This window comes from Phyllobates terribilis, unplaced genomic scaffold (genome assembly GCF_046119375.1).
Source record: "Phyllobates terribilis strain yellow unplaced genomic scaffold, ASM4611937v1 Scaffold_2__4_contigs__length_985480577, whole genome shotgun sequence".
Lineage (NCBI taxonomy): Eukaryota > Metazoa > Chordata > Amphibia > Anura > Dendrobatidae > Phyllobates > Phyllobates terribilis.
In genome coordinates this window covers 166,738,715-166,762,195 of record NW_027362762.1, presented here as the reverse complement: position 1 = coordinate 166,762,195, position 23,481 = coordinate 166,738,715, and the positions used below count along the sequence as shown (strand labels likewise).

Genomic DNA, 23,481 nt, shown 5'->3' with positions numbered 1-23,481 from the left:
AACTGAACAGATTAACCATTGCAGTGCAGGAGTTTGTGAAACCAGACTGGTATCCCCGTGACACTCTGGCTGAAGAAGCTATGATCGATAGGATGGAAACTAATGAAAACTGACAGGTTCTACTGAGTTACAGATTTTCCGAAAATAATAACCAACTGCTGTTTTTTGGCTAACACACGGCAGTGGAAACCTGATGAGAAGGAATCTAATACATGTGAATATAGCCCAAGGTCCATTGTAATTTATTGTAGAAATTTCTCGTAATATGGTAACAATCAGATATACAGTATGTTGTTATTTTTCTGAGAAATTTACACCCAAACTTGTTTGTAACGGTTTATTAACTCTAAGTTCATTATACAAAGTGCTACATGGTCATATCACATTTACATAGTAAGAATTAATACAAGAAAACAATAGACAATATAAAATGGATATTATGACTGTAATTGATCCAAATAACTAAGCAATAACCACAAGCAATACCTACAGACAAACTGAAAGATGAGATTGTATGCTGTATAATGCTGGAGACGGGAGCAATTTTTGGAGTAACTGGCACCAACAATGGCAACTGCTCTCCTTTTGGCATCTGAATTTACAGTTGAGTTATCAATTGGTCTTCACCACCTGCATAAGAGAAAAAAAAAATAAAAAAATGAAAAAAAAATTATGCTTTACATAGATTCTGCATCAACACATTTGATTAATGCACATTCATATGAGCCACTCTATTACTGCTATGTGATCACTGCAATATTCTGGAATATAAACTAAAAAATAAACAATTAGCGGAATTTGTTTTTTGCTATTTTACATTTTAGTGTTTATATTTTAGTTCATATTCCAGAATATTGGTGTTTTGGGATCACTGAAAAGTTTTCGACTCTGTTGACTGTATTGACATATTGATTATTATGCTCACATTTCATCTCTAGTAAATGTAAATGGGATTTAGAATAAATGGAAACAATCTAACTGTATTGAAATTAGTGATGTGTATTGTTTCTCTAATTATATGGACTGGATCCTTATTACAGTGCAGTCTTACTTTCAAGTGTGCCAACCATAGTAAGACTAGTAATTTTTCAGCGATATGACATTGCATAAAGAATTGTTAACACATTTGTGTATTTACATGGATGAATGAATGCCACTTTTTACCTTTTTAAATTTTTGTCCTCATATTGGTTTCCCCTTGGGATTTGGTGATTACTATAGACACGCTAAGCTGTGCATTTTTTGAGATTCTGCACAAGGGGTACTGGGGGGATAGGAGGGCTGTATGTTATCGCCCTGTAATGAAACAATGCAGCATACCTGACTCACTTTGGAGTTTTCCAGTTATTTTGTCAGATGTATCATTAGTTAGATTTTGCTTCATGTTATCAATTGGGCATGGTGTGCAGGGATGTGTCACAGATGAAGTAGGCTCATCACTTGCCTTGTTCACCTCATCAATTGGACATGGTTGGCAGGGATTTTTTACAGCAGAAAAAGATTCATCACTTAGCTTCTTCTCTTCATCAGCTGGGCATGGTTGGCATGGATTTGGCATGGAAGAAGGTTCATTGCTTAGCTTCTTCACTTCATCAGCTGGACAGGGTTCACAGGGATTTGGAACATCAGAAGAAGTTTCATTACTTGACTTCTTCACTTCATCAGCTTGATGTGGTTGGCATAGATTTAGTACAGCAGAAGAAGGTTTGTCTCTTGACTTCTTCACTTCATCAGCTGGACATGGTTGACATGGATTTGATACAGCAGAATAAGTTTCATCACTTGGCTCTTTCACTTTATCAGTTAGACATGGTTGGCTGTGATTTGGGGCTGAAGATTGCTTTTTTTTTTGTTTTTCAGAATCATTGCTTTCAGATATATTTTCACATTTTGCAGGCACTACTTTACTATGGCACTCAACTCCAACCTGGTGTTGATCGGTCCTTATTTTGTCTTCAACACCCTCTTTGTTACCTTCTTTGGAATTATCATTTTCTTTTCTAGTCTCTGATTCCACGGAGCCTCTCTTGCAACAATCAATAACATTTTCTTGTGTGTGGTCTATACCTTTCTGATCCCCATGTTCCATGCCCTCACTACCCAGTTGCTTATTGGTAATAGAATTTTTATGCCCCTCTTCTTCTCTAATTATTTCAGTGGAATGTCCTGGAATATTAAAGGTTGTCTTGTCTTTAGTTCCATTGTGTGTAAGGTTATTAGTATTTTCAGATGTTACATTTTCTGATATCCTTTCATCTAATACAATTTGAAGTTTCTGAGCCATTTCCTTTGGATCACAACTTGAGTCATTTCCTATTTCGACAGTCTCCAGGTCTGCAGTCTCTTTAGGTTCAAATGTATCATTCTGTACAAATTCCTCTGTGTTCTGACTTGTTGATTCTTCTAATTGTTCAACATTTGGAATAATTTGAGATTCCTCATGAGTCACTTCCTCGGTTGAAGAAGTGCTTTCCTTTGTGTTGGTGTCTTGGGTTTCATTTAAAGTTGAAGATATAGGATTGGTCTCAGATCTCCCATCCAGGGAACCTTTTGCACTAACTGGAATACTTGTCCCTGGGTCTATTGAAGCCATGAAAAAGGAACTGGAAGAACTTATCGGTGATGAGATCAGCAGAGAATTTCTTTTGCTGAAAATTAGAAATGGGTACATTAAGAATTGGGATACCACATAGAATAAAAGCAGAAAAACAAACAAACCCATTCTAAATGCTTAAAGGAACCCTGAATTATCCTTGAACTAAAAAAAAAAAAGAAAACATGCAAGAAGCTCAAAAATAATAAAATAAGACTAGGGCTACATGGCAACGGGTTGTATTGGGACCTGCAACACAAAGTTGCATATGTTTCCAAATGATTTTCTGTAGCTGGTCGGACATCGCACATGACACACTTCTCATAAACTTCAATACAAGTTGCCTGTGACTTGCGACTTGTCTGCAACTTTGCTTTTTTACTTACGACAAAATCAGAGCTCTAAAATAGTCGCCCAACAGCAAGTCGCAGACAAGTTGCACAAAGGTTTCTGCTGGGCGACTTTTCAGAGACTTGCTGTCACACAACACATATCGCCGTGTAGCCCTTGCCTTAATCATACTTAAAATGTAAGTGTTGTTTCAGGAGCACTTACAGCACAATGCCTGTGTCTGCCCATAGATCCTACTCCTTCCCTCTTCATAGATTCTTATGAGCAGCAACTGTCTTAACCTATCTGTTAGGCCACGTTCACACTATCAGTATTTGGTCAGTATTTTACATCAGTATTTGTAAGCCAAAAACAGGAGTGGAACAGTGAGAGGAAAAGTATAATAGAAACACGTCACCACTTCTGTATTTATCACCCACTCCTGGTTTTGGCTTATAAATACTGATGTAAAATACTGATCAAATACTGAACGTGGCCTTATAGGAAGATCTGTATTCAAACTGATGTACAGCAGCAGAGAGAAAATGAAGTTATATTCTCCCTGCAGCTGCTGAGTCAAGTGAGCGGTGCTTGGGGCAGTGAGCAGTCAACGATGTCTACACAATGAGAGCACTGTAATCACTCTCAGCAGCGTGTGCATGTGCTGAGCAGAGTGTCAGACAAGAGTCAGTGGCTGTGATTACTTTGCTGTCACTGTGTAGAGATATGTGCCGCCCACTTCATTTGATCCAAGCATCTGCAGGGGGAATATAACTTCATTTTCTCCCTGTAGTTGAACATCTAGACTGCTGCATATATTTAAAATTGCATTTATATGCAGAAAAGTACTATGATTGCAGGTATACCATTTTTTTAAATTATTTTTTCCCTTTAAAACAGTTTCCTTCATGTGAACCTGTAAGTGATGCTTGTCTGCTTTTTATTTTCTGCAGTACTTCCTGCTTATTTTTTTAAAATGTCTGCTCTATGAGGTCAGAGCTGTGACCTGTGACTACACTTTAGCTACAGTGCTTACAGAGAGTCTAAAGTAGTCAGAGATTCAGCTCCTGCTTCCTGATTGGTCCCAGCTGCTCCAGCCCTCTTACCTACTGGAGCTCTGCCTTGTCTGATTGGATGCTGTGTATACATATTGTACAGGCTCACCAGGACGTTGTGTATATAGAGGTCATTAATGGTAATGCAGGAATGATTTAAAAGCACTTATTACTAAACCACTAGTGATAATAGATGAGCATCAGGGAATTACTGCATGTATACTAAGCTAAGTGAGCCTTAGTGAGGGGAAACCTGGTGAGTCACTTTAAGGTAATGTTCATCCTCATTTGGCCACACTTTAACTTCAAGAATCATAATTTTATGTGTTATATTATGTAAACTAACCATACCTTTTGACTCCTTTCACAACAAAGACTTTGCTGGAATGTTGTTTCTCTAGCTTACTCATAACTTCATATAGGTCATGGTTCAGCTGCAAGGAGGATGAGAGAGATTCAGAAATTAATTGCTATGACCTGATTGCTATTGGCAGACAAATAAAGACCTCATGAAAAATTGTAGTACACACAATAAGTGGGGCATTGCTGGCTGTTTGCTGTGGACAGCTGATCCACTCGTTCTGTGCTATAAGTTTTATACATAATGGCATGTGCCACATCTATTAAAGGAGATAGATGCTGGGAAAGGAACATAGGTTATGTATGGTTGTCCTGAGGAAGGACAACCCTACTAGGTGAGCAGTTTTTAATGCTTATGTAACATTTATTAATTGGATAAGACCCTATTGCGCTCTTGCATTTTTCCATACAACTATTAAAGGAGTATAGGTGCCTCATATAGTTATGGTGTATCCACCTAATATGTCCTAAATGTATAGTACATGTGGGTCCAACCAGTGGCACCCCCATCTATCTCAAGATCCTATCGCATGCTTATCTCAGTGGGGAGGTGTTCATAATTTGAATATAAATGAATGGGAATTCCAACCATTTGTTCATTGACAGCAGCACAAGTCAGGGCCTTGTTCTCAAAAGAGGTGCTGGTCCCAATGGCATCTATTATACTCTTATGGCATAACCCTGGGGCGTAACTGGGGGGGAGGTCCGGCGGGGCATGCTACCTGATTGCTGCTAGCAGTGGGGGCACAGAGAATCTCTCCTCAAGCAGTGGTCTGATGTATCTCCAATGGTGCAGCATTTGGAAGCAAAGTGATGTGCAGCAGCGTGATGAGGTAATTTGTTCACGCTGCTGACATTACTGCTGTGCCACAAAGAAGGTGAAGACAGCGGGGAAGGTAAGTGCTCCATAGAGTTGAAGAAACTAGCAAGTTTTAATGGGGAGAAGGGAATTAATGTGAGAGGACACTATGGGGTGGAAAGTATGAGGAGGGTACACAGTATGAGTGGACAGTATAGAGAGGGGGCAGCATGGGGGGAGAGTGTGAGGGCACAGTGTGGGAGGGCATTGAAGATAGGGACTATGTGGCAGTTTTAGATAATAAGGGCATACAGTGTTGCTGTTGTAGCTAAGAAGGGCAGACAATGTGGTGTTATAGTTCATAAGGGGGACAGTGTGGCAGGTATAGTTCATAATGAGAGATAATGTGGAGGCAATATTTTATAGTGGATTATAATGTGAAGGCCATATACCATAAGACGGACATATTTTCTGCAGCCAGCACAGTGATGGGCAATTATTTATTCAGTGGCACAGTGTAGGGTAGATATTCTTATACAGGGACATTATAAAAACATAGTTATTTTCAGGGTACGCTCACACACGCGTTTAATACGGCCAAGTGTTATCCAATGTTTTACTATGGGGCCATGCAGAGCTGTGATTTTTTTCTCATGCTGATTCAGCATGAGAAGACAATTCCAGCATGCTGCGGGTGCATCCGATAATCAGATCACGCGCACCCATACAAGTCTATAAGTGCGTGTGAAACATCGGACTGCACTCGGAGGTCATCCAAGTGCAGTCCGATGTATGCGCACAGAGACAATGGAAAAGATGGAGAAATTAAGTTTTTCGTCTGTCAGAATCGGATCACTCTAAGGTGACAATCGCATCAATCTCTGACAGAGTTTGATCTGAGTGACATTAGCATAATCCGAGTGCAGTCTGATTTTAGTGGACTCAAAGAATGGATAAGCTGGAGAAATTTTGCATGAAGTGCTCTAAAATTTCCTGGTAGACGGCTGCGCTGACTTTGGTCTTGATAAAACACAGTGGACCTACACCAGCAGATGACATGGCCCCCCAAACCATCACTGATTGTGGAAACTTCACAGTAGACGTCAAGCAGCTTGGATTGTGGCCTCTCCACTCTTCCTCCAGACTCTGGGATCTTGATTTCCAAATGAAATGCAAAATTTACTTTCATCTGAAAACAACACCTTGGACCACTGAGCAACAGTCCAGGTCTTTTTCTCCTTGGCTCTGGTAAGACCCTTCTGGCGTTGTCTATTGGTCATGAGTGGCTTGACACAAGGAATGCGACACTTGTAGCCCATGTCCTGAATACGTCTGTGTGTGGTGGGTTTTGAAGCAATGACTCCAGCAGCAGTCCACTCCTTGTGAATCTCCCCCAAATTTTTGAATGGCCTTTTCTTAACAATCCTTTCAAGGCTGCGGTTATCCCAGTTGCTTGTGCACCTGTTCCTACCACACTTTTTCCTTCCACTCAACTTTCCATTAATATGCTTGGATACAGCAGTCTGTAAACAGCCAGATTCTTTAGCAATGAACTTTTGTGGCTTACCCTCCTTGTGGAGTGTGTCAATGACTGCCTTCTGGACATCTGTCAAGTCAGCAGTCTTCCCCATGATTGTGGAGCCTACTGAAACAGACTAAGGGACCTTTTTAAATGCTTAGGAAGCCTTTGCAGGTGTTTTTTGTTAATTATTCTAATTTACTGAGATAATGACTTTTGTGTTTTCATTGGCTGCAAGCCATAATCATCAACATTAACAGAAATAAACACTTGAAATAGATCACTCTGTGCTGTCTGACTTCATTTTCTGCATTGTCCGCAGTAGATAGTAGGATATTTCTGTTCTAGGCTGTTTGCAGAGTTGTTTCATTTTTTATTTTAAATACACTGACTAAAAAACACATTTACTTTAAATACACTGAATAAATACTAAATGTGGTGCAAGCATCCCAATGTTACATAACTAGCAAAGATTATGCAACTATTTCCCCTTTGATAATTCCATATAATATGTTTTGCTATTTAAACATTTTCCATAGAAATCATGCACCTACCTTACTCATTTCCTTGAAGAAAACATCTCTAAGATTGGAAATATTCTGGAAAATGGTCACATAACACCCAATTCGGCTGTCAGAAAACATGAGTTATATGATCAGTGTGAATTAAGAACATATTTAAAGAACATAAAAACGTCCACACACTTCACCACAATCACAGTTAGAGAACGATTCAGTAATATGCAGAACAAAAATTAAAACGACGGTTTAAATTTAATTACACAAATAAAATGTTTACTTAAACATCATTTGTCCACCTTTGGGAACAATTTTCTATTTTTACTTAATTATTTAGTGCTAAAAATAATTTTTCAATTGGCTTTCATTACCAATTTAGCACTGTTTGCCCTCTATTGTTTCTGTGTTGCACAGTATATTGCTGACTGCAGAATAAGTTAACTGAGAATCCGTCAGTGAGCTTGTTTTGATAGTCTGACAGGAGAGTTTGTAACTCTTATCATTTTCTGAGCTCCTCTCAAAAGATTTATGACCACAGACCACATTAACGTTGAATGTGTAGGGAAACAAAGATCCTGTAAAATCCAAACAGTGCACAATTTTAAATGAAACCCAACTGCAATAATTATTTTAACCCAAAATAAATGCATTAAAGTAAAAAAAAAACATATGCCCAAAAGGTGGACACAGCACAAAGATCACCTAATATATTCACTATGGAGTTATATAAACATGAATTCCTAAATGTATTCCCATTGGCCTTTACAAGTGGGAACAATTCAGCTAATAGGGAGGACTGTCATGATGAAATCAAATTTTATACAAAGGTCGTTGAATGGATAGGAGATACTTTCTGCAGAGATTGTATTCAAATGACAATAAAAGAAGGACTGCTGACATGGTCTTCAACCCAGCACATCATGAGAACCCCTTTTCCACTGAAGGCATCTGAGAAAGCAGTCACAGAGACTTTGACGTCCCCATGCTGGCTGCTATTTGTGAGCAGAATTGCTTTGGCTATTTCAGAGTGCCGGGTGCTAATATGAAAGTAATTTTTAACACGGAAAATAGAAAATTAAGTCAGCTCACCATGAACATCTCACTCCAGGTGTCCTTCCTACAGCCTGGGTAGCGGCTCAGCAACCGCCACAATGGAATCCAGAAACAAGTATAAGACCCGGCAATGGAGAGCCCAGTGTACTTCAGAGGTCTTATTTGCATAAAACTTGCATTGTATTGAAAGTTTTAGCCTTATACTTGCTTCTGGATTCCATTATGAAAGTAATGGATGTCCATGAGGCCACTAGATGGCAGCAGTGGTATTATAAAATGCATACTACAGTAATATAACTTTTCATGAACTGGAATTGAATTTTAATCATAATGAGATTATATTGTGATATGCATATGGTGCTTGATGGATTAGAGTTTACCTTGTTGTAGCCCTAATACTGGCACAGGCAGGGGATTATTGTGCCTGCGGGAATATCAAAGGGGTCTGCTGGTCAGTCATGTGACTGGCAGGCATCCGCTCAGCCATAGCGTCGCACGGTAGGTAACAGTATATCCTGATAATAAGCCAATTTGGACTCTCTTTCCGAAGCTGGGAAAACATTCCCCCATTTTGCTTTTATAGCAAGGTTAAAAAAGTGTGGCTATTTTGATAGTCATCCCGTTGCTTTATGTAACGGGTCTGGGAGGCGGAACCTCTGAGCTACTATACAAGGGGGCGGTCCTTGTAAGGGAGCGGGTGGCGACCAGGGTAGACGGGCAGGCAGTCACAGCAGGTGACTGGGACAGTCTCTGAATGAACGGACAGGAGGTCACGGCAAGTGACCGGGGCAGTCTCTGGATGAACGGGCAGGAGGTCACGGCAAGTGACCGGGGCAGTCTCTGGATGAACGGGCAGGAGGTCACGGCAAGTGACCGGGGCAGTCTCTGGATGAACGGGCAGGAGGTCACGGCAAGTGACCGGGGCAGTCTCTGGATGAACGGGCAGGAGGTCACGGCAAGTGACCGGGGCAGTCTCTGGATGAACGGGCAGGAGGTCACGGCAAGTGACCGGGGCAGTCTCTGGGTAAAGGATTGGTTCGACCTGTGGCGGCAGATGATAGACGTGAGCTCCCAGGTGAGCAGGCGAGAGTCTCTGGATAATCGGGTGGTCACAGCATGTGACGGCGGAGCCTCCAGGAAGACCAACAGACAGGTAGCAGATGAGCGCTCCCAGGTGAGCGGGCAGGAGTCTCTGGACAGGCGGGTGGTCACAGCACGTGACGGCAGAGCCCCCTGGTAGGCTAGCAGACAGGCAGCAGATGAGCGCTCCAAGGTGAGCGGGCAAGCTGGTCCTTAGACAGACTGACAGGAGTTGGAAGGCAGACCGTCGGACCTCAGGCAAGCAGGCAGGTAGAAGATGTGCGCTCCCAGGTGAGCGGGCAAGCTGGTCCTTAGACAGACTGACAGAAGTTGGAAGGCAGACCGTCGGACCTCAGGCTAGCAGGCAGGTAGCAGGATATCAGGCAGGAATTAGACAGCAGACTGGCAGGAATCTGGCAGGTATCTGGCAGGTAACTGGCAACGGGACCTGAGGGTTGAAGCAGAGTAGTGAACAGTGCTACAACATTGCTCGGGCACCTCCATTTTGGAGGAGGTGCCTTTTATATGGGAGGTCCTCCGGCAATTGGCCGGGGACTCCTTAGGACGGCGCGTGCGGTCCCTTTAAGAGAGGGGGAGCGCGCGCGCGCCCTAAGCACACTGCCGGGGAAGGAGCGTGTGCCGGAAGCAGCGGGGAGAGAAGCGCTGGAGGACGCCGCGCCAGGAGCGGGGAGGTGAGAGGGACGGCGTCACTGCCTAGAACGGGGCAGAGACGCCGATGCTACAGTACCCCCCCCTTTAGGCCCCCTCTTTTTTTGGCCAGAAAGAAATTTCTCAAGGAGAAGCGGGGCGTTGATGTTCTCCCTGGGTTCCCAAGTTCTCTCCTCAGGACCAAACCCCTTCCAATCTACCAGAAAAAAAGGTTTTTCCTCTTACCCTCTTGGAGGCCAGAATACTCTCTACCTCAAAGATGTCATCAGCGGAAACCGGAGCAGGAGGGGCACCTGGATTTTTGGAAAAAAAGTTAAAGACAACGGGTTTGAGGAGAGATACGTGGAAGGAGTTGGGGATCCGTAGGGTGGCCGGGAGTTTTAATTTGTAGGCCACAGGGTTAATTTGCCTGAGGACTTCGAAGGGGCTGATGAATCGAGGACCCAACTTGTAGGAGGGTACTTTGAGCCGCACATGTTTGGATGAGAGCCAAACCTTGTCTCCCGGACGGAATTGGGGCGGATCCAGATGTCTCTTATCAGCATATCTCTTCATCCGCTCAGAGGAGAGAAGAAGAGCGGACCTGGTGCTCTCTCAAATAGTAGAAAATTCGCTGACAAGAGACTCCGCAGCAGGGTTGTCCACAGAAACGGAGACAGGAAGTGGAATCCAGGGATGTTGGCCACCGACTATAAAGAACGGGGATTTGGAAGAGGACTCGCTCTCATGGTTGTTATAAGAGAACTCGGCCCATGGTAGGAGATCCACCCAGTCCGAGTGGTGAGCATCAACGAAGTGCCGGAGGTAGCTGGACAAGATCTGATTGATCCGCTCCACTTGACCATTGGACTGAAGGTGGTAAGCGGAGGAGAAATCCAGGGTAATGTCCAGCAGCTTACATGTGGCTCTCCAGAAGTGAGAGGTGAACTGAACCCCACGATCCGACACGATGTGGAGGGGCAGACCATGGAGACGGAAGATGTGGCGGATAAAGTCTTTAGCCAGCTCGGGTGCAGATGGAAGACCAGGCAGGGGAATGAAGTGGGCCATCTTAGAAAAACGGTCAGCGACAACCCAAATGACAGTACAACCGGCAGAAACTGGAAGGTCGGTGATAAAGTCCATAGCGATGTGTTGCCAAGGAGCAGCAGGTACGGGAAGGGGCAGGAGATGGCCGGCAGGTAGATGTCGGGGAACTTTGTTACGGGCACAGGATGAACAGGCCGCGACAAAGTCTACCACGTCCTTACGCAGGGTAGGCCACCAGTAATGCCGGGTAATAAGTTGGGAGGTCTTCTTTTGGCCAGCATGGCCAGCTAGTTTAGAAGAATGTCCCCAGCGAAGAACCCTCTCCCGATCTGGCACAGCTACGAACGTCTTACCGGGTGGAAGACGAGTCAGATCCAAGGGGGCCACATTCATCACCTTGGAGGAGTCGATGATGTGCGTAGGTTCCTCCTCTTGATCGGAGGACAGGAAGGACCGGGACAAGGCATCAGCTTTGACGTTCTTGTCCGCCGGACGGAAATGAAGAATGAAGTCGAAGCGGGCAAAAAACAACGACCACCGGGCCTGGCGAGGATTGAGTCTCTGGGCATTTTGGAGATATGCCAGGTTTTTGTGATCCGTGTAGATAATTACCGGGTAGAGAGCCTATTCAAGCAGATAGCGCCACTCTCCCAGTGCCAATTTGATGGCTAGCAATTCCCGGTCTCCAATGGAGTAGTTGCGCTCCGACGAGGAGAAGATTTTGGAGAAGAAGCCGCACGTTACCATTCTCCCGGTAGAAGACTTCTGGGTGAGCACCGCTCCGGCTCCGGAGGAGGAGGCATCAACCTCCAGGTAGAATTGTTTATTACAGTCCGGACGGTGCAGGACGGGAGCAGAGGCGAAGGCTTTCTTTAGGGAAAGGAAGGCCTCCTCGGCTTCAGGCGATCATGTCCTGGGGTTAGCCCCCTTACGGGTAAGTGCAGATATGGGAGCAGTCCGAGACGAGAAGTGTGGGATGAAAAGACGATAATAATTAGCGAAGCCCAGGAATCGCTGTATCGCCTTCAAACCTTCAGGACGAGGCCATTTTAGAACGGAAGAGAGCTTCTCGGGATCCATTTGCAGACCTGTTTGGGAGATGACATAGCCCAAGAACGGAAGGGAGGTCTGATCGAAGAGGCACTTCTCGTATTTGGCGTAAAGGTGGTTCTGCCGAAGCCTAAGCAGGACCTGACGAACATCCCTCCGGTGTGTGGGGAGATCCGGAGAGAAGACCAAGATATCGTCCAGGTATACCACTACGCAGGAGTACAGGAGGTCACGGAAGATGCCGTTGACTAGTTCCTGAAAGACCGCGGGAGCATTACAGAGACCGAAGGGCATCACAAGGTACTCGTAGTGACCGTCCCGGGTATTGAATGCCGTCTTCCACTCGTCTCCTTGACGGATACGGACCAGATTATACGCTCCTCGTAGATCCAGCTTGGAGAAGATCCTGGCGCCCTTGAGACGGTCAAACAATTCGGAGATGAGTGGCAGGGGATATTTGTTTTTTACCGTGATGAGATTGAGTCCTCTGTAGTCAATACAGGGACGTAGCGAGCCGTCTTTCTTTTTGACAAAGAAGAATCCGGCTCCAGCCGGGGAGGTAGATTTTCGGATAAATCCCCTAGCCAGATTCTCTTCAATGTACTCAGACATGGCTCGGGTCTCGGCTGCAGACAACGGGTAGATACGCCCACGGGGAGGAGTGGTGCCAGGTACCAGGTCGATCGGGCAATCGTATGGCCTATGGGGTGGCAACGTCTCAGCTTCCTTCTTACCGAAGACGTCCGCATAGGGCCAGTAGGGAGCCGGGAGACCAGGTAATTTAGCTGGAGTAGGCTGAGGGCGAAGTGGACAGACCGGGACCAGGCAGGTCCTATGGCAGTCAGGACCTCATCGGAGTACTTCACCGGACCGCCAGTTCAATACGGGTTCATGTGTCTGGAGCCAAGGTAGACCTAGCAACAGGGAGTGAGAAAGTCCGGACAGCACATGGAATGAGATCTCCTCAGAGTGCAGCATTCCCACCTGCAGGGTTATGGGTTCGGTGACGAGCAGGATGGTCTCCGAGAGAAGTCTTCCATCCACGGAGGCGACTGACAATGGTTCAGCCAGGGACTTGGTGGGAATATGGTATCTCTCTACCAGAGACTGGGAGATGAGGTTTCCAGCAGCTCCAGAATCCAGATGGGCGAGTTCAAAGAGACGGTTTTCTCCCCAAGCAATAGAGACCGGTAAGGTCAGAGACGGAGAGGGCTTACTTTTGTCTAGGACGACCTCTCCGAGTGGTCCTAGACACTGGCGTTTCCCGGCTTTTCCGGGCAGGAACGGATGAAGTGCTTCATACTGCCACAATAGAAACAGCTTCCCTCGGCTCGGCGAGATTCTTGGCGAGAACCGACCATCTTGGTCTGGTCGACCTGCATAGGCTCAGGAGAGTGTAGCTGAGGAGAGACGGAGGGAGTGACGGGTTTCTGAAAAGTAGGAGCTAGACGTGGAAACCTCCTCTCACGGGTGACCTCTTTGGCACGCTCCTGGAACCGCAGGTCAATCCGGGTGGCAAGAGTTATTAGGTCATCGAGAGTGGTAGGAATGTCCCGACCGGCAAGTTCATCTTTAATACGGCCGGACAGACCCTCCCAGAAGACGGAAACCAGAGCGTCATTATCCCAGGCCAGCTCCGAGGCAAGGGTACGGAACCGTATGGCATATTGGCCCACGGTGAGACTTCCCTGACGGAGGCGTAGCAGAGATGATGCGGATGAGGTCTTCCGTCCGGGTTCGTCGAAGACTTTCCGGAAAGCCGTGAGAAAGGCAGGCAAGTCGGACACCAGGGGGTCTCCTCTCTCCCATAGAGGATTTAGCCAGGCCAGGGCCTCTCCGGTGAGATGGGACATGATGAAGGCAATTTTGGCCCGGTCGGAGTTAAACTGGTGAGACAGGAGTTCAAAGTGCAGGGTGCACTGATTTATGAAGCCCCGAGCCTGGGCGGAGTCGCCTCCGAAACGAGGAGGTGCAGAAAGCCGGGGTCCGGGGTAGGATACCATGTTATTAGTGGGCAGTGGAGCTGCCGGATTGCGAGTCATGGCACTGGCGGTGGTTGCAGGCAGAGCAGTCAGAGTGTCCAGGCGAGAATTGACATTCCGCAGGTGACCCAGGATGGACTCCTGTTGGGACCTCTGACGGGACAGTTCATGACACAGGTCCGAGAGCGAGGGAGCTTGGGTGCCACCGGGTTCCATGGCCCGAGCAAACTGTAACGGGTCTGGGAGGCGGAACCTCTGAGCTACTATACAAGGGGGCGGTCCTTGTAAGGGAGCGGGTGGCGACCAGGGTAGACGGGCAGGCAGTCACAGCAGGTGACTGGGACAGTCTCTGAATGAACGGACAGGAGGTCACGGCAAGTGACCGGGGCAGTCTCTGGATGAATGGGCAGGAGGTCACGGCAAGTGACCGGGGCAGTCTCTGGATGAACGGGCAGGAGGTCACGGCAAGTGACCGGGGCAGTCTCTGGGTAAAGGATTGGTACGACCTGTGGCGGCAGATGATAGACGTGAGCTCCCAGGTGAGCAGGCAAGAGTCTCTGGATAATCGGGTGGTCACAGCATGTGACGGCGGAGCCTCCAGGAAGACCAACAGACAGGTAGCAGATGAGCGCTCCCAGGTGAGCGGGCAGGAGTCTCTGGACAGGCGGGTGGTCACAGCACGTGACGGCAGAGCCTCCTGGTAGGCTAGCAGACAGGCAGCAGATGAGCGCTCCCAGGTGAGCGGGCAAGCTGGTCCTTAGACAGACTGACAGGAGTTGGAAGGCAGACCGTCGGACCTCAGGCAAGCAGGCAGGTAGAAGATGTGCGCTCCCAGGTGAGCGGGCAAGCTGGTCCTTAGACAGACTGACAGAAGTTGGAAGGCAGACCGTCGGACCTCAGGCTAGCAGGCAGGTAGCAGGATATCAGGCAGGAATTAGACAGCAGACTGGCAGGAATCTGGCAGGTATCTGGCAGGTAACTGGCAACGGGACCTGAGGGCTGAAGCAGAGTAGTGAACAGTGCTACAACATTGCTCGGGCACCTCCATTTTGGAGGAGGTGCCTTTTATATGGGAGGTCCTCCGGCAATTGGCCGGGGACTCCTTAGGACGGCGCGTGCGGTCCCTTTAAGAGAGGGGGAGCGCGCGCGCACCCTAAGCACACTGCCGGGGAAGGAGCGCGTGCCGAAAGCAGCGGGGAGAGAAGCGCTGGAGGACGCCGCGCCAGGAGCGGGGAGGTGAGAGGGACGGCGTCTCTGCCTAGAACGGGGCAGAGACGCCGATGCTACACTTTATATTAATAATTCAACTTTAATCCTTCAAGTATTCTAGCACACAGCTTGCCATGCTTGCCAGCACGACCAAGGACCACTTTGGTTCATTTTCAGCATCCTTCTGCAACAGTTGGTTGTCATAGCCAGCATCGTCGTTATCATGATTTTCACTCTGTCAGACTCATCCCCTCCCTGTGCCAGGTCTATGTCTTCCTCCACATCAATCCACCTGCTGCTACTCCTCCTCCAAATCCTGCAGCATGTAACATGGACCTTGAGAGTCCTCAACAGATGTAAGTCAGTGGTGTCACAAGGTGCAAGTTGCTATTCTTCCTCCATCCCCTATTGTGTCCTGATGTGTGTTTTTTCCAGGATAAATATTAGCGGGCTTACATCATTGATTCCACAAGTGTCCCTACTGACAAAATTTGTCATCACTTCGAAATTCTGAAGAAGGCGACATGCGTCCTTCAATAGCTGTCAATGTCTGATCTTAAAGTAACCTATGCTCCAATTTCACTGCTGCATGATGTAGTCCGTCACTTTACGCTGCTCGTACAGCTGCTGCAACATATACAGCGTTGAATTCTTGTGATGTCGCACACTAGTGGCGCTCTGGCAGACTGTTTTGTTTTTGCCACATAAGATCATTTGAAATGATGACCTGACACTTTCCTGACCATAGCCACCACCTTCCACAAGCGGTTATATTTGTGAAAGAAATTTTAGACAATTAAATTCAGGACATGGGTCATACATGGAGCATAAGTTACTTTATCCGATGATAAGGCAGTCATTTGATTGCATGCATTATTTCTCACAGCGATTCCGAGTTGCAGTTTACGAGGAGACAGCGAGCGAGTTGCCATTGGATGCACAGAAGCAAATTGTCTGTCATATGGCTTTTCTCCTCCAGGCTTTCAAACCGTAAAACCACTTGGCAGTTCCTTACCTTGCATGAGTTAAGAGAATGAGGGCAGTGTGTGGAATCAATGATGTGCTCTGTGCCTGTTGGGGATGGGGACATGCTAGTTGAGCAGGATCCAGAGGAGTATAGGCGGAGTGTTACGCTCGGGCCCGGACTGACTGGCGTGAGCGTGATTAGTGATCCCACTGTACCATGAGCTGAGGAGTGCCTGGAGGGGCGTAACTAAGTATCATCCGTGAACCAAGGAGGAACCGAGCAGAGGGACCAGGTGCTACTCCAGGTCAGACCCCGGTCACAGCTGTTGACCCACACCGGGGAATGCAGGAACCCTCAGGTAAGACTGGCGTACAGACAGGTGGGTATTGGCAGGCACGGCTGGTGTGCAGACAGGTGGGTACTGGTAAGCACGGCTGGTATGCAGACAGGTGGGTACTGGCAAGCATGGCTGGTATGCATTCAGGTGGGTACTGACAAGCACGGCTGGTATGCAGACAGGTGGGTACTGACAAGCACGGCTGAAATGCAGACAGGTGGGTACTGGCAAGCACGGCTGGAGTGCAGACAGGGAGATACTGGCAAGCACGGCTGGAGTGCAGACAGGCAGGTACTAGCAGGTTGGAGCACAGGCTGGATAGGGTCCAGTACAGACTGGAAGACAGGAACAGAGCCGCAGATGCGGTAGACAAGCAGAGTAAAGCGAAACCACCGGAGCGGAGAACAAGGCAGAACAGAGCGGAACCGCAGGTGCGGTGGACAAGGCAAAGCAGAGCGAAACCGCCGGAGTGGTGAGAAAGCAGAGCGGAGCGAAACCGCAGGTGCGGTGGACAAGGCAGAGCAGAGAGGAACCGCCAAAGTGGTGGGCTAGGCAGAGCAGAGAGGAACTGCCGGAGCGGTGGACAAGGCAGGGCAGAGCGAAACCGCCGGAGCGGAGAGCAAGCAGAGCAGAACAGGGCTGATGGTGCAGGCAGAGAGGACAGGGCTCTGTTCACATGGAACAGACTGAAAGATACAGGAAGATGGCTGGAACACAGGAGGTAGATACAGAGGAAGGGAAAAGGGACAAGCAGAACCAGATACGCACAAGGTACTTACAATGAAGTAGAGAGTGGACACAAAACTCACAAACAGAAGTACAGAGACAACGAGTTGGAGTTAGGGGCAGGTTCAGACACTGCAGGAAAAGGGAGGGTACAGACATAGAGACAAACAGGTAACAGGCTAGGAGACAGCTCAGACGGGAACTGATACCGCAATGAGATACAAGAACGAGCCTGGGAATACAGCCCCCAGGGTGGCGGAAAGGACTAGAAGTCACAGATAACAGGCCTGGGTAGACAACGAGTTGGAGTTAGGTGCAGGTTCAGACACTGCAGGAAAAGGGAGGTTACAGACATAGAGACAAACAGGTAACAGGCTAGGAGACAGTTCAGACGGGAACTGATACCGCAACAAGATACAGGAATGAGCCTGGGAATACAGCCCCCAGGGTGGCGGAAACAGACTGGAAGTCAGAGATAACAGGCCTGGGTATGCGGCCCCCAGGGTGGCATAAACAGACTAGAAGTCAGAGAGAACAGGCCTGGGTATGCGGCCCCCAGGTTGGCAGAAACAGACAAGATACAGGACAGGACCTGGCAATTCAGTTGCAAAGACAAACTGAGTGAAGGTGTTGCTCAGGCACCTCCTTCAGGGTGGAGGGGGTTTAAATATCCAGTGACTCACAGCAATAGGCTGGAGACGCATTAGGGGTGCGCCCACAGCAGCTATAAGAATCAGGAAGTAACTGAGCCGCTGCATGAACTGGAGCAAGGTTTGCAGGCTGGACTGATGGGTAAGATTGCGGTCTTGCATGGTGGGAGGTGGTGCACTATGCAAGCACGCCGCCAGGGATGTTACACAGAGAAAGATAACTGCCTCATGATGTTGGAAACAGAAGTCTCTCTAAGTCAGAGACTTCACCACTTTTCCCGATTGCGGTGATGATGCTTCACCACCTGTCCCAGTTGCGGTGATGCATCCCTGCTGTGAAAAACATTCACACAGTGAGCTATGAAACTCATGTATTATCCCTGTCTGTCATGCTCATGGATCGTGGACCCACTGCACCACGGTCTGGACTTATCTTTGAAGGGGCGTGGCTAAACCTGGTTTTTGCTAGTGCTCCTGATCATGGAGTTAGGCTTGATCTGCAGGTGGCCACCAGATACCACTCCAAGAGTAGTCCCCGGTACTGCGGCAGCTGACCCCAAGGGTCAGGATCGCAGACATGGACTCTGAGTCCAAGTCAGGACTGGATACAGATGCAGGTTCCGACATTGCGGATCCTGGAACACGTGACAGGATGGACACCGGTGCAGGTTCAGATAGTGTGGATCCTGGGACACTTGACAGGAAGGACATTGGTGCAGGTTCAGACAGTGCAGATCCTGGAACACTTGACAGGATGGACATTGGTACTGGTTTAGGTACTGCCAGAGCGGCTGCAGGCTCAGGTACCACTGGAGTGGTTTCAGGTTCAGGTACCGCCAGAGTGGCTACAGGTTCAGGTACCACTGGAGCAGCTTCAGGTTCAGGTTCCGCTGGAAAGGCTTCAGGTTCAGGTAAGAAGGAAGACAAGAATAGGTTCAGACTAGGCGGGTTCAGCTACAGGTTCGGGTTCTAACAGAATAGGTTCAGGATAGGTTCAGGGACCTGACAACTAACTAGCAGGAACAAACTCAAACTAACACTAAAGAGAGTATTGTACAGGCACCTCCCTACAGGGGAGCGTGCCTTAAATACTAAATGCCTCCCAGGTATTGCCTGGGGGCAAATTCAGAGTGTGCGCGCTACCCCTTTAAGAGGTGGGGAGGGCGCACACTGAGCGCACCGCCAGGAGACCCACACACTGTGCACGGCCAGGAGCAGGAAACCATGATGGACAGAGAGACGCTTGCCGGGAGGAGGGAGGGGAACATGCAGGGACACCGGCATTAGTGTAGCATCAGCGTCTCTGCCTCCTGCCGGGCAGAGACGCCGTTCCCCTCACCGCCGCAGTCCAGGTCCAGCATCTTCCCGCTCCCCTGCTGCTGTGGCGCGCACCCCGCGCAGCTTCCTGGGCACTGTGCTTAGGGCGCGCGCTCCCCCTCTCTTAAAGGGGCCGCGCGCGCCGTCCTATAGAGTCCCCGGCCAATGGCCGGAGGACTCCTCCTATATAAGGCACCTCCTCCAAGATGGAGGTGCCTGTGCAAGGTTGTTGTTCCATGAGCTAACACTTGCTTCAGCCCTCAGGTCCCGCTGCCTGTCAGTTCTGCCCGCCTGTCTGTCTAACAGTTCAGCCCGCCAGTCTGTCTAACAGTCCTGCTCGCTAACCAGCCGTGCCCACCAGCCAGCCTACCTGGAGCACCTGCCTGTTACCTGTCATGCCCACCAGCCTGCCTACCTGGAGCACCTGCCTGTTACCTGTCGTGTCCACCAGCCTGCCTACCTGGAGCACCTGCCTGTTATCTGCCGTGCCCGCTAGCCTGCCTACCTGGGGCACCTGCCTGCTATCTGTCATGCCCGTCAGCCAGCCTACTTGGAGCACTTGCCAGCTACCTGTCGTTCCCGCCTACTTGCCTACCCGGAGCACCCGTCTGGCTATCTGCTGAACCAGCCTGCTTATCTACCCGGACCACCCGTCAGTCTTACTGCCGTGCTCATCCGCTGTACCGGTCAGTTCCTGCCATCTGTCCCATGGGAGTCACCTGCTCTCACACAAGGTCGGTCCCAGAGTGGCACCTGGTCCACCTGCCCGGTCCCTCACTGGTTCAGTCGACTAAGCCGCCGTGTGACCTTGGTCAGGCCGAGTAGGCACTTAGTCACGCCCCTCTGGTCCCTCCTTGCACCGAAGCACAGAGGTTCCACCACCCGCACTTGTAACAATTAGCATTACAGTGTCCTTTGTTGCTGTTCCAGTACTGTGCACTTTGCAGCTCAAAGACAAGTCAAGGTGGCGGCTTATGTTCTCCTGAACATGAGAACAGTGAGCGGCACCTCTTTTTGCGAGAAATAAGGGTGATCGGGGGTCCTTCAGCGAGGCTGAGTTGAGCTATGAGATCCAGCGAGGGTGAGTGCATACCATAAGTTTCTGCAAGGCAGCAGAATCCACAAATTGGTACGGCAAGGACTGCAAACATATGAAGACTCGGGTCTTCCGTGGGCAGAACACTACTCAGACAACACAGGGTGAGGGTTAAACAGTGTCGCAATACTTTATTGAACCACAAAACAGGCAATAAACAGATAGAACAGTCCCAGCAAATACCAAAGGTGGTACAACATTATACAGCCTCACCCTTCCGCTGGCCTGCCTGGGATAGAACAGCTGCAACTTTGGGACTTCCAGAGCCAACTACCTCGACCAGTGGCTCCCCGCTTTAGGCGGGCCCCCACAGAGAGGAGATAGAGGTAAGCTTAGGAAGCTGACAGTTCATCGAGGTACAAGGCCACCCTGACCTCTCTGAGAGATTCCGTGGGGCCAGATGAACGGCTGGTCACAATCTGGCTTCTCCGAATGTCTCCATGGGTTCCAAGCGACCGGAGGGTCCCACCTGGCAACCCCAAACAACATATCCATGGGGCCAGGTGACTTTATCATCCCAACCTGGTCTCCCCAAATCTATCCATGGGCTCTCTGATGGTCAATGGAGCAGATCCGTATCTTTCCAGTCAGGGCCATATACCCTTAGGCTGGAATCATTTAGAATCCAAATCTGTGTGTCTTTGGATAAAGCCATGCTACCAAGCTGATGGTCTGGAGAGAATCTGATCTTTGATTTTCCTTGTAAAGTTTCTTTAAATTCTCTGTTTCAAATCTCCTTGCTACAGAGTCATATGTTCCTTTTAAGTACACATCCACAGGTCAAGGGTTAGGGATGATATTATTCCACAGGGCTCAGGCCTTATTGTTTGTGCATTTAATCAATTTACATAGTTGGTATAGCAGGGGGCTTTTGTAAATAAACTAGCTAGCTTAGTATAATATGCAATTAGCATAGTAACAAACATCATTGTTCACAGACCAATAGAAGACAACATTCAGGGTTATACAAATAATAGTATGTCCTTCTTGACCCACCAAAGAAACACACACCAGTTATAAAGTCAACATAAACACAATAGTGCATTTTTTTGGCTTAACAAATCTAGACGTCTGGCTGATAAAGATAAGAAGCTGTTTTGTCACAACTGCACCACCAGCAACTTGACCAGTTGAGAGTTTGGTTGGCAAACCAGGTTGAGCAACATTGTATTTAAATTATAATAAAGTGTAAACTATAAAATGATCAGTAAAGGATTTTTCTCATTTTCATAAATTGGTAAAATTTCTAAATTCTTGTAAAAACAAACAACTTTGCAATTTACTTTTTATTAAATAATGGATGGATTTTTCATTTCATAGTTTAGTTTATGTTGCTTAGGTTACTGGTTTCCTCTGCAGTCTATCAGTGGTGGCCAGTCTCCTTAGCAAGGGGTGCAGAACTTACATTTTGCTTTATATAGTACAAGTGCTGCTCTGAAGCTGGCTGTATTGCTGCAATACAAAGCTGCCTCTGATTGCAGTATGGGATAGCGCTCAGTTCAGGTCAGCACATCAGCCAAGCTACTGGCTCAATTTGTCAATATTCAGGAGTGCACTGCCCCCGAACTGCTTCTGAAGAAAGTAGATTAGAAAAATCCTTGTACCTGCTGTAGAGAACTGGAAGCTCTTCTCTTAATTCTTTGTTCAAATCTTCAAATATCATCTGAGCTTTATTAAAATCTTCTTCTGCCTAAGTAAAATATTGTTTTACTTTAATAATAGACCAATATTTTATTGGTCACATACAAGCCACTAGATAAGCCACTGCCAGACACAAAACATCCATGCTTTGCCTATCTCATGTGAATGGCCTGCTTTATGCACACAGATGGTAGCAGACATAAGGCTTATAAATTGCAGGTATTCATGTTAGTTCTAGTTAGTATATTGGTCATTACTGTGTGATTATGTGGAATGTATGTATATCTGTATATCTATCTGACTATAAATGACAGCTGTCAAATTTGTTTGCTGTGTAGGGGAAACATAGTCACCTGTAGATAAAAACTTCTCAAGATAAATTTATAAATTTGTACCTCCTGCTGAAATAACTGAAAAATAAAAACTGCCATATCCCACATATAACTGTACCTGCAATTTTGACATAACTACAGTAAAATTGCCCAAAATTGTCCCATACAGTGAAGCCTCTAAACAGGAAGACCTATGGACTGTGCTTCATATGTGATCTGCAGTGCACTTGTGGCATAGAGAGAACCAATGCAACCAGACAAAATACACAGCTCAAAAAAATAAAGGGAACACTTAAACAACACAATGTAACTCCAAGTCAATCACACTTCTGTGAAATCAAACAGTCCAGTTATGAAGCAACAGTGATTGTGAATCAATTTCTCCTGCTGATATGCAAATAGAACAGACGACTGGTAGAAATGATCGGCAATTATCAAGATACCCCCTATAAAGGAGTGGTTCTGCAGGTGGTGACCACAGACCATTTCTCTGTTCTCATCCTTATTGGCTGTTGTTTTGGTCACTTTTTCATTTTGCCATTGCTCTCACCCCTAGAGGTACAGTAGCATGAGGCGGTGTCTACAGTACAACCCACAAAAGTTGCTCAGGTAGTGCAGTTCATCCAGGATGGCACCTCTGTGCGAGCTGTGGCAAGAAGGGTAGCTGACTCTGTCAGCACAGTGTCCAGAGCATGGAGCAGATACCAGGAGATGTGGAGGGAGCCATAGGTGGGCAACAACCCAGCAACAGGACCATTACCTCCTCCTTTGTGCAAGGAGGAACAGGAGGAGCTCATGACCTTCAGCTGGCCACAAATGTGCATGTGTCTGCACAAACGGTTAGAAACCGACTCCATGAGGGTGGTATGAAAGCCCAACGTCCACAGATCGGGGTTGTGCTCACAGCTCAACACCGTACAGGACGCTTGGCATTTGCCATAGAACACCAGGATTGGAAAAGTCACCACTGTCGCCCTGTGCTCTTCACAGATGAAAGTAGGTTCACACTGAGCACATGTGACAGACGTGACAGAGTCTGCTGCCTGCAACATCCTTCAGCATGACCGGTTTGGCAGTGGGTCAGTAATGGTGTGGGGTGGCATTTCTTTGGAGGGTCACACAGCCCTCCATGTGCTCGTCAGAGGTAGCCTGACTGCCATTAGGTACCG

The 23,481-nt window shown here is 47.6% G+C and overlaps 1 protein-coding gene across 4 annotated transcripts in view; it reads right to left on the bottom strand.

Moving 5' to 3' along the window:
- Positions 1-323: 323 nt before the first annotated feature.
- BIN2 (bridging integrator 2) overlaps positions 324-23,481 on the bottom strand; it is a 63,772-nt gene continuing 40,614 nt past the window's right edge. For 2 of the 4 annotated variants that reach the window (XM_073663227.1, XM_073663225.1), the window contains 5 exons: positions 21,944-22,029; positions 7,211-7,286; positions 4,330-4,412; positions 1,321-2,648; positions 324-630 (listed from right to left, as the gene is read on the bottom strand). In XM_073663227.1, the coding sequence (XP_073519328.1) occupies positions 599-630; positions 1,321-2,648; positions 4,330-4,412; positions 7,211-7,286; positions 21,944-22,029 (1,605 nt within the window). In that variant the 3' untranslated portion in view covers positions 324-598. The remainder of the gene's footprint in view (positions 631-1,320; positions 2,649-4,329; positions 4,413-7,210; positions 7,287-21,943; positions 22,030-23,481) is intronic. The other 2 variants (XM_073663226.1, XM_073663228.1) reach the window with 2 other exon arrangements.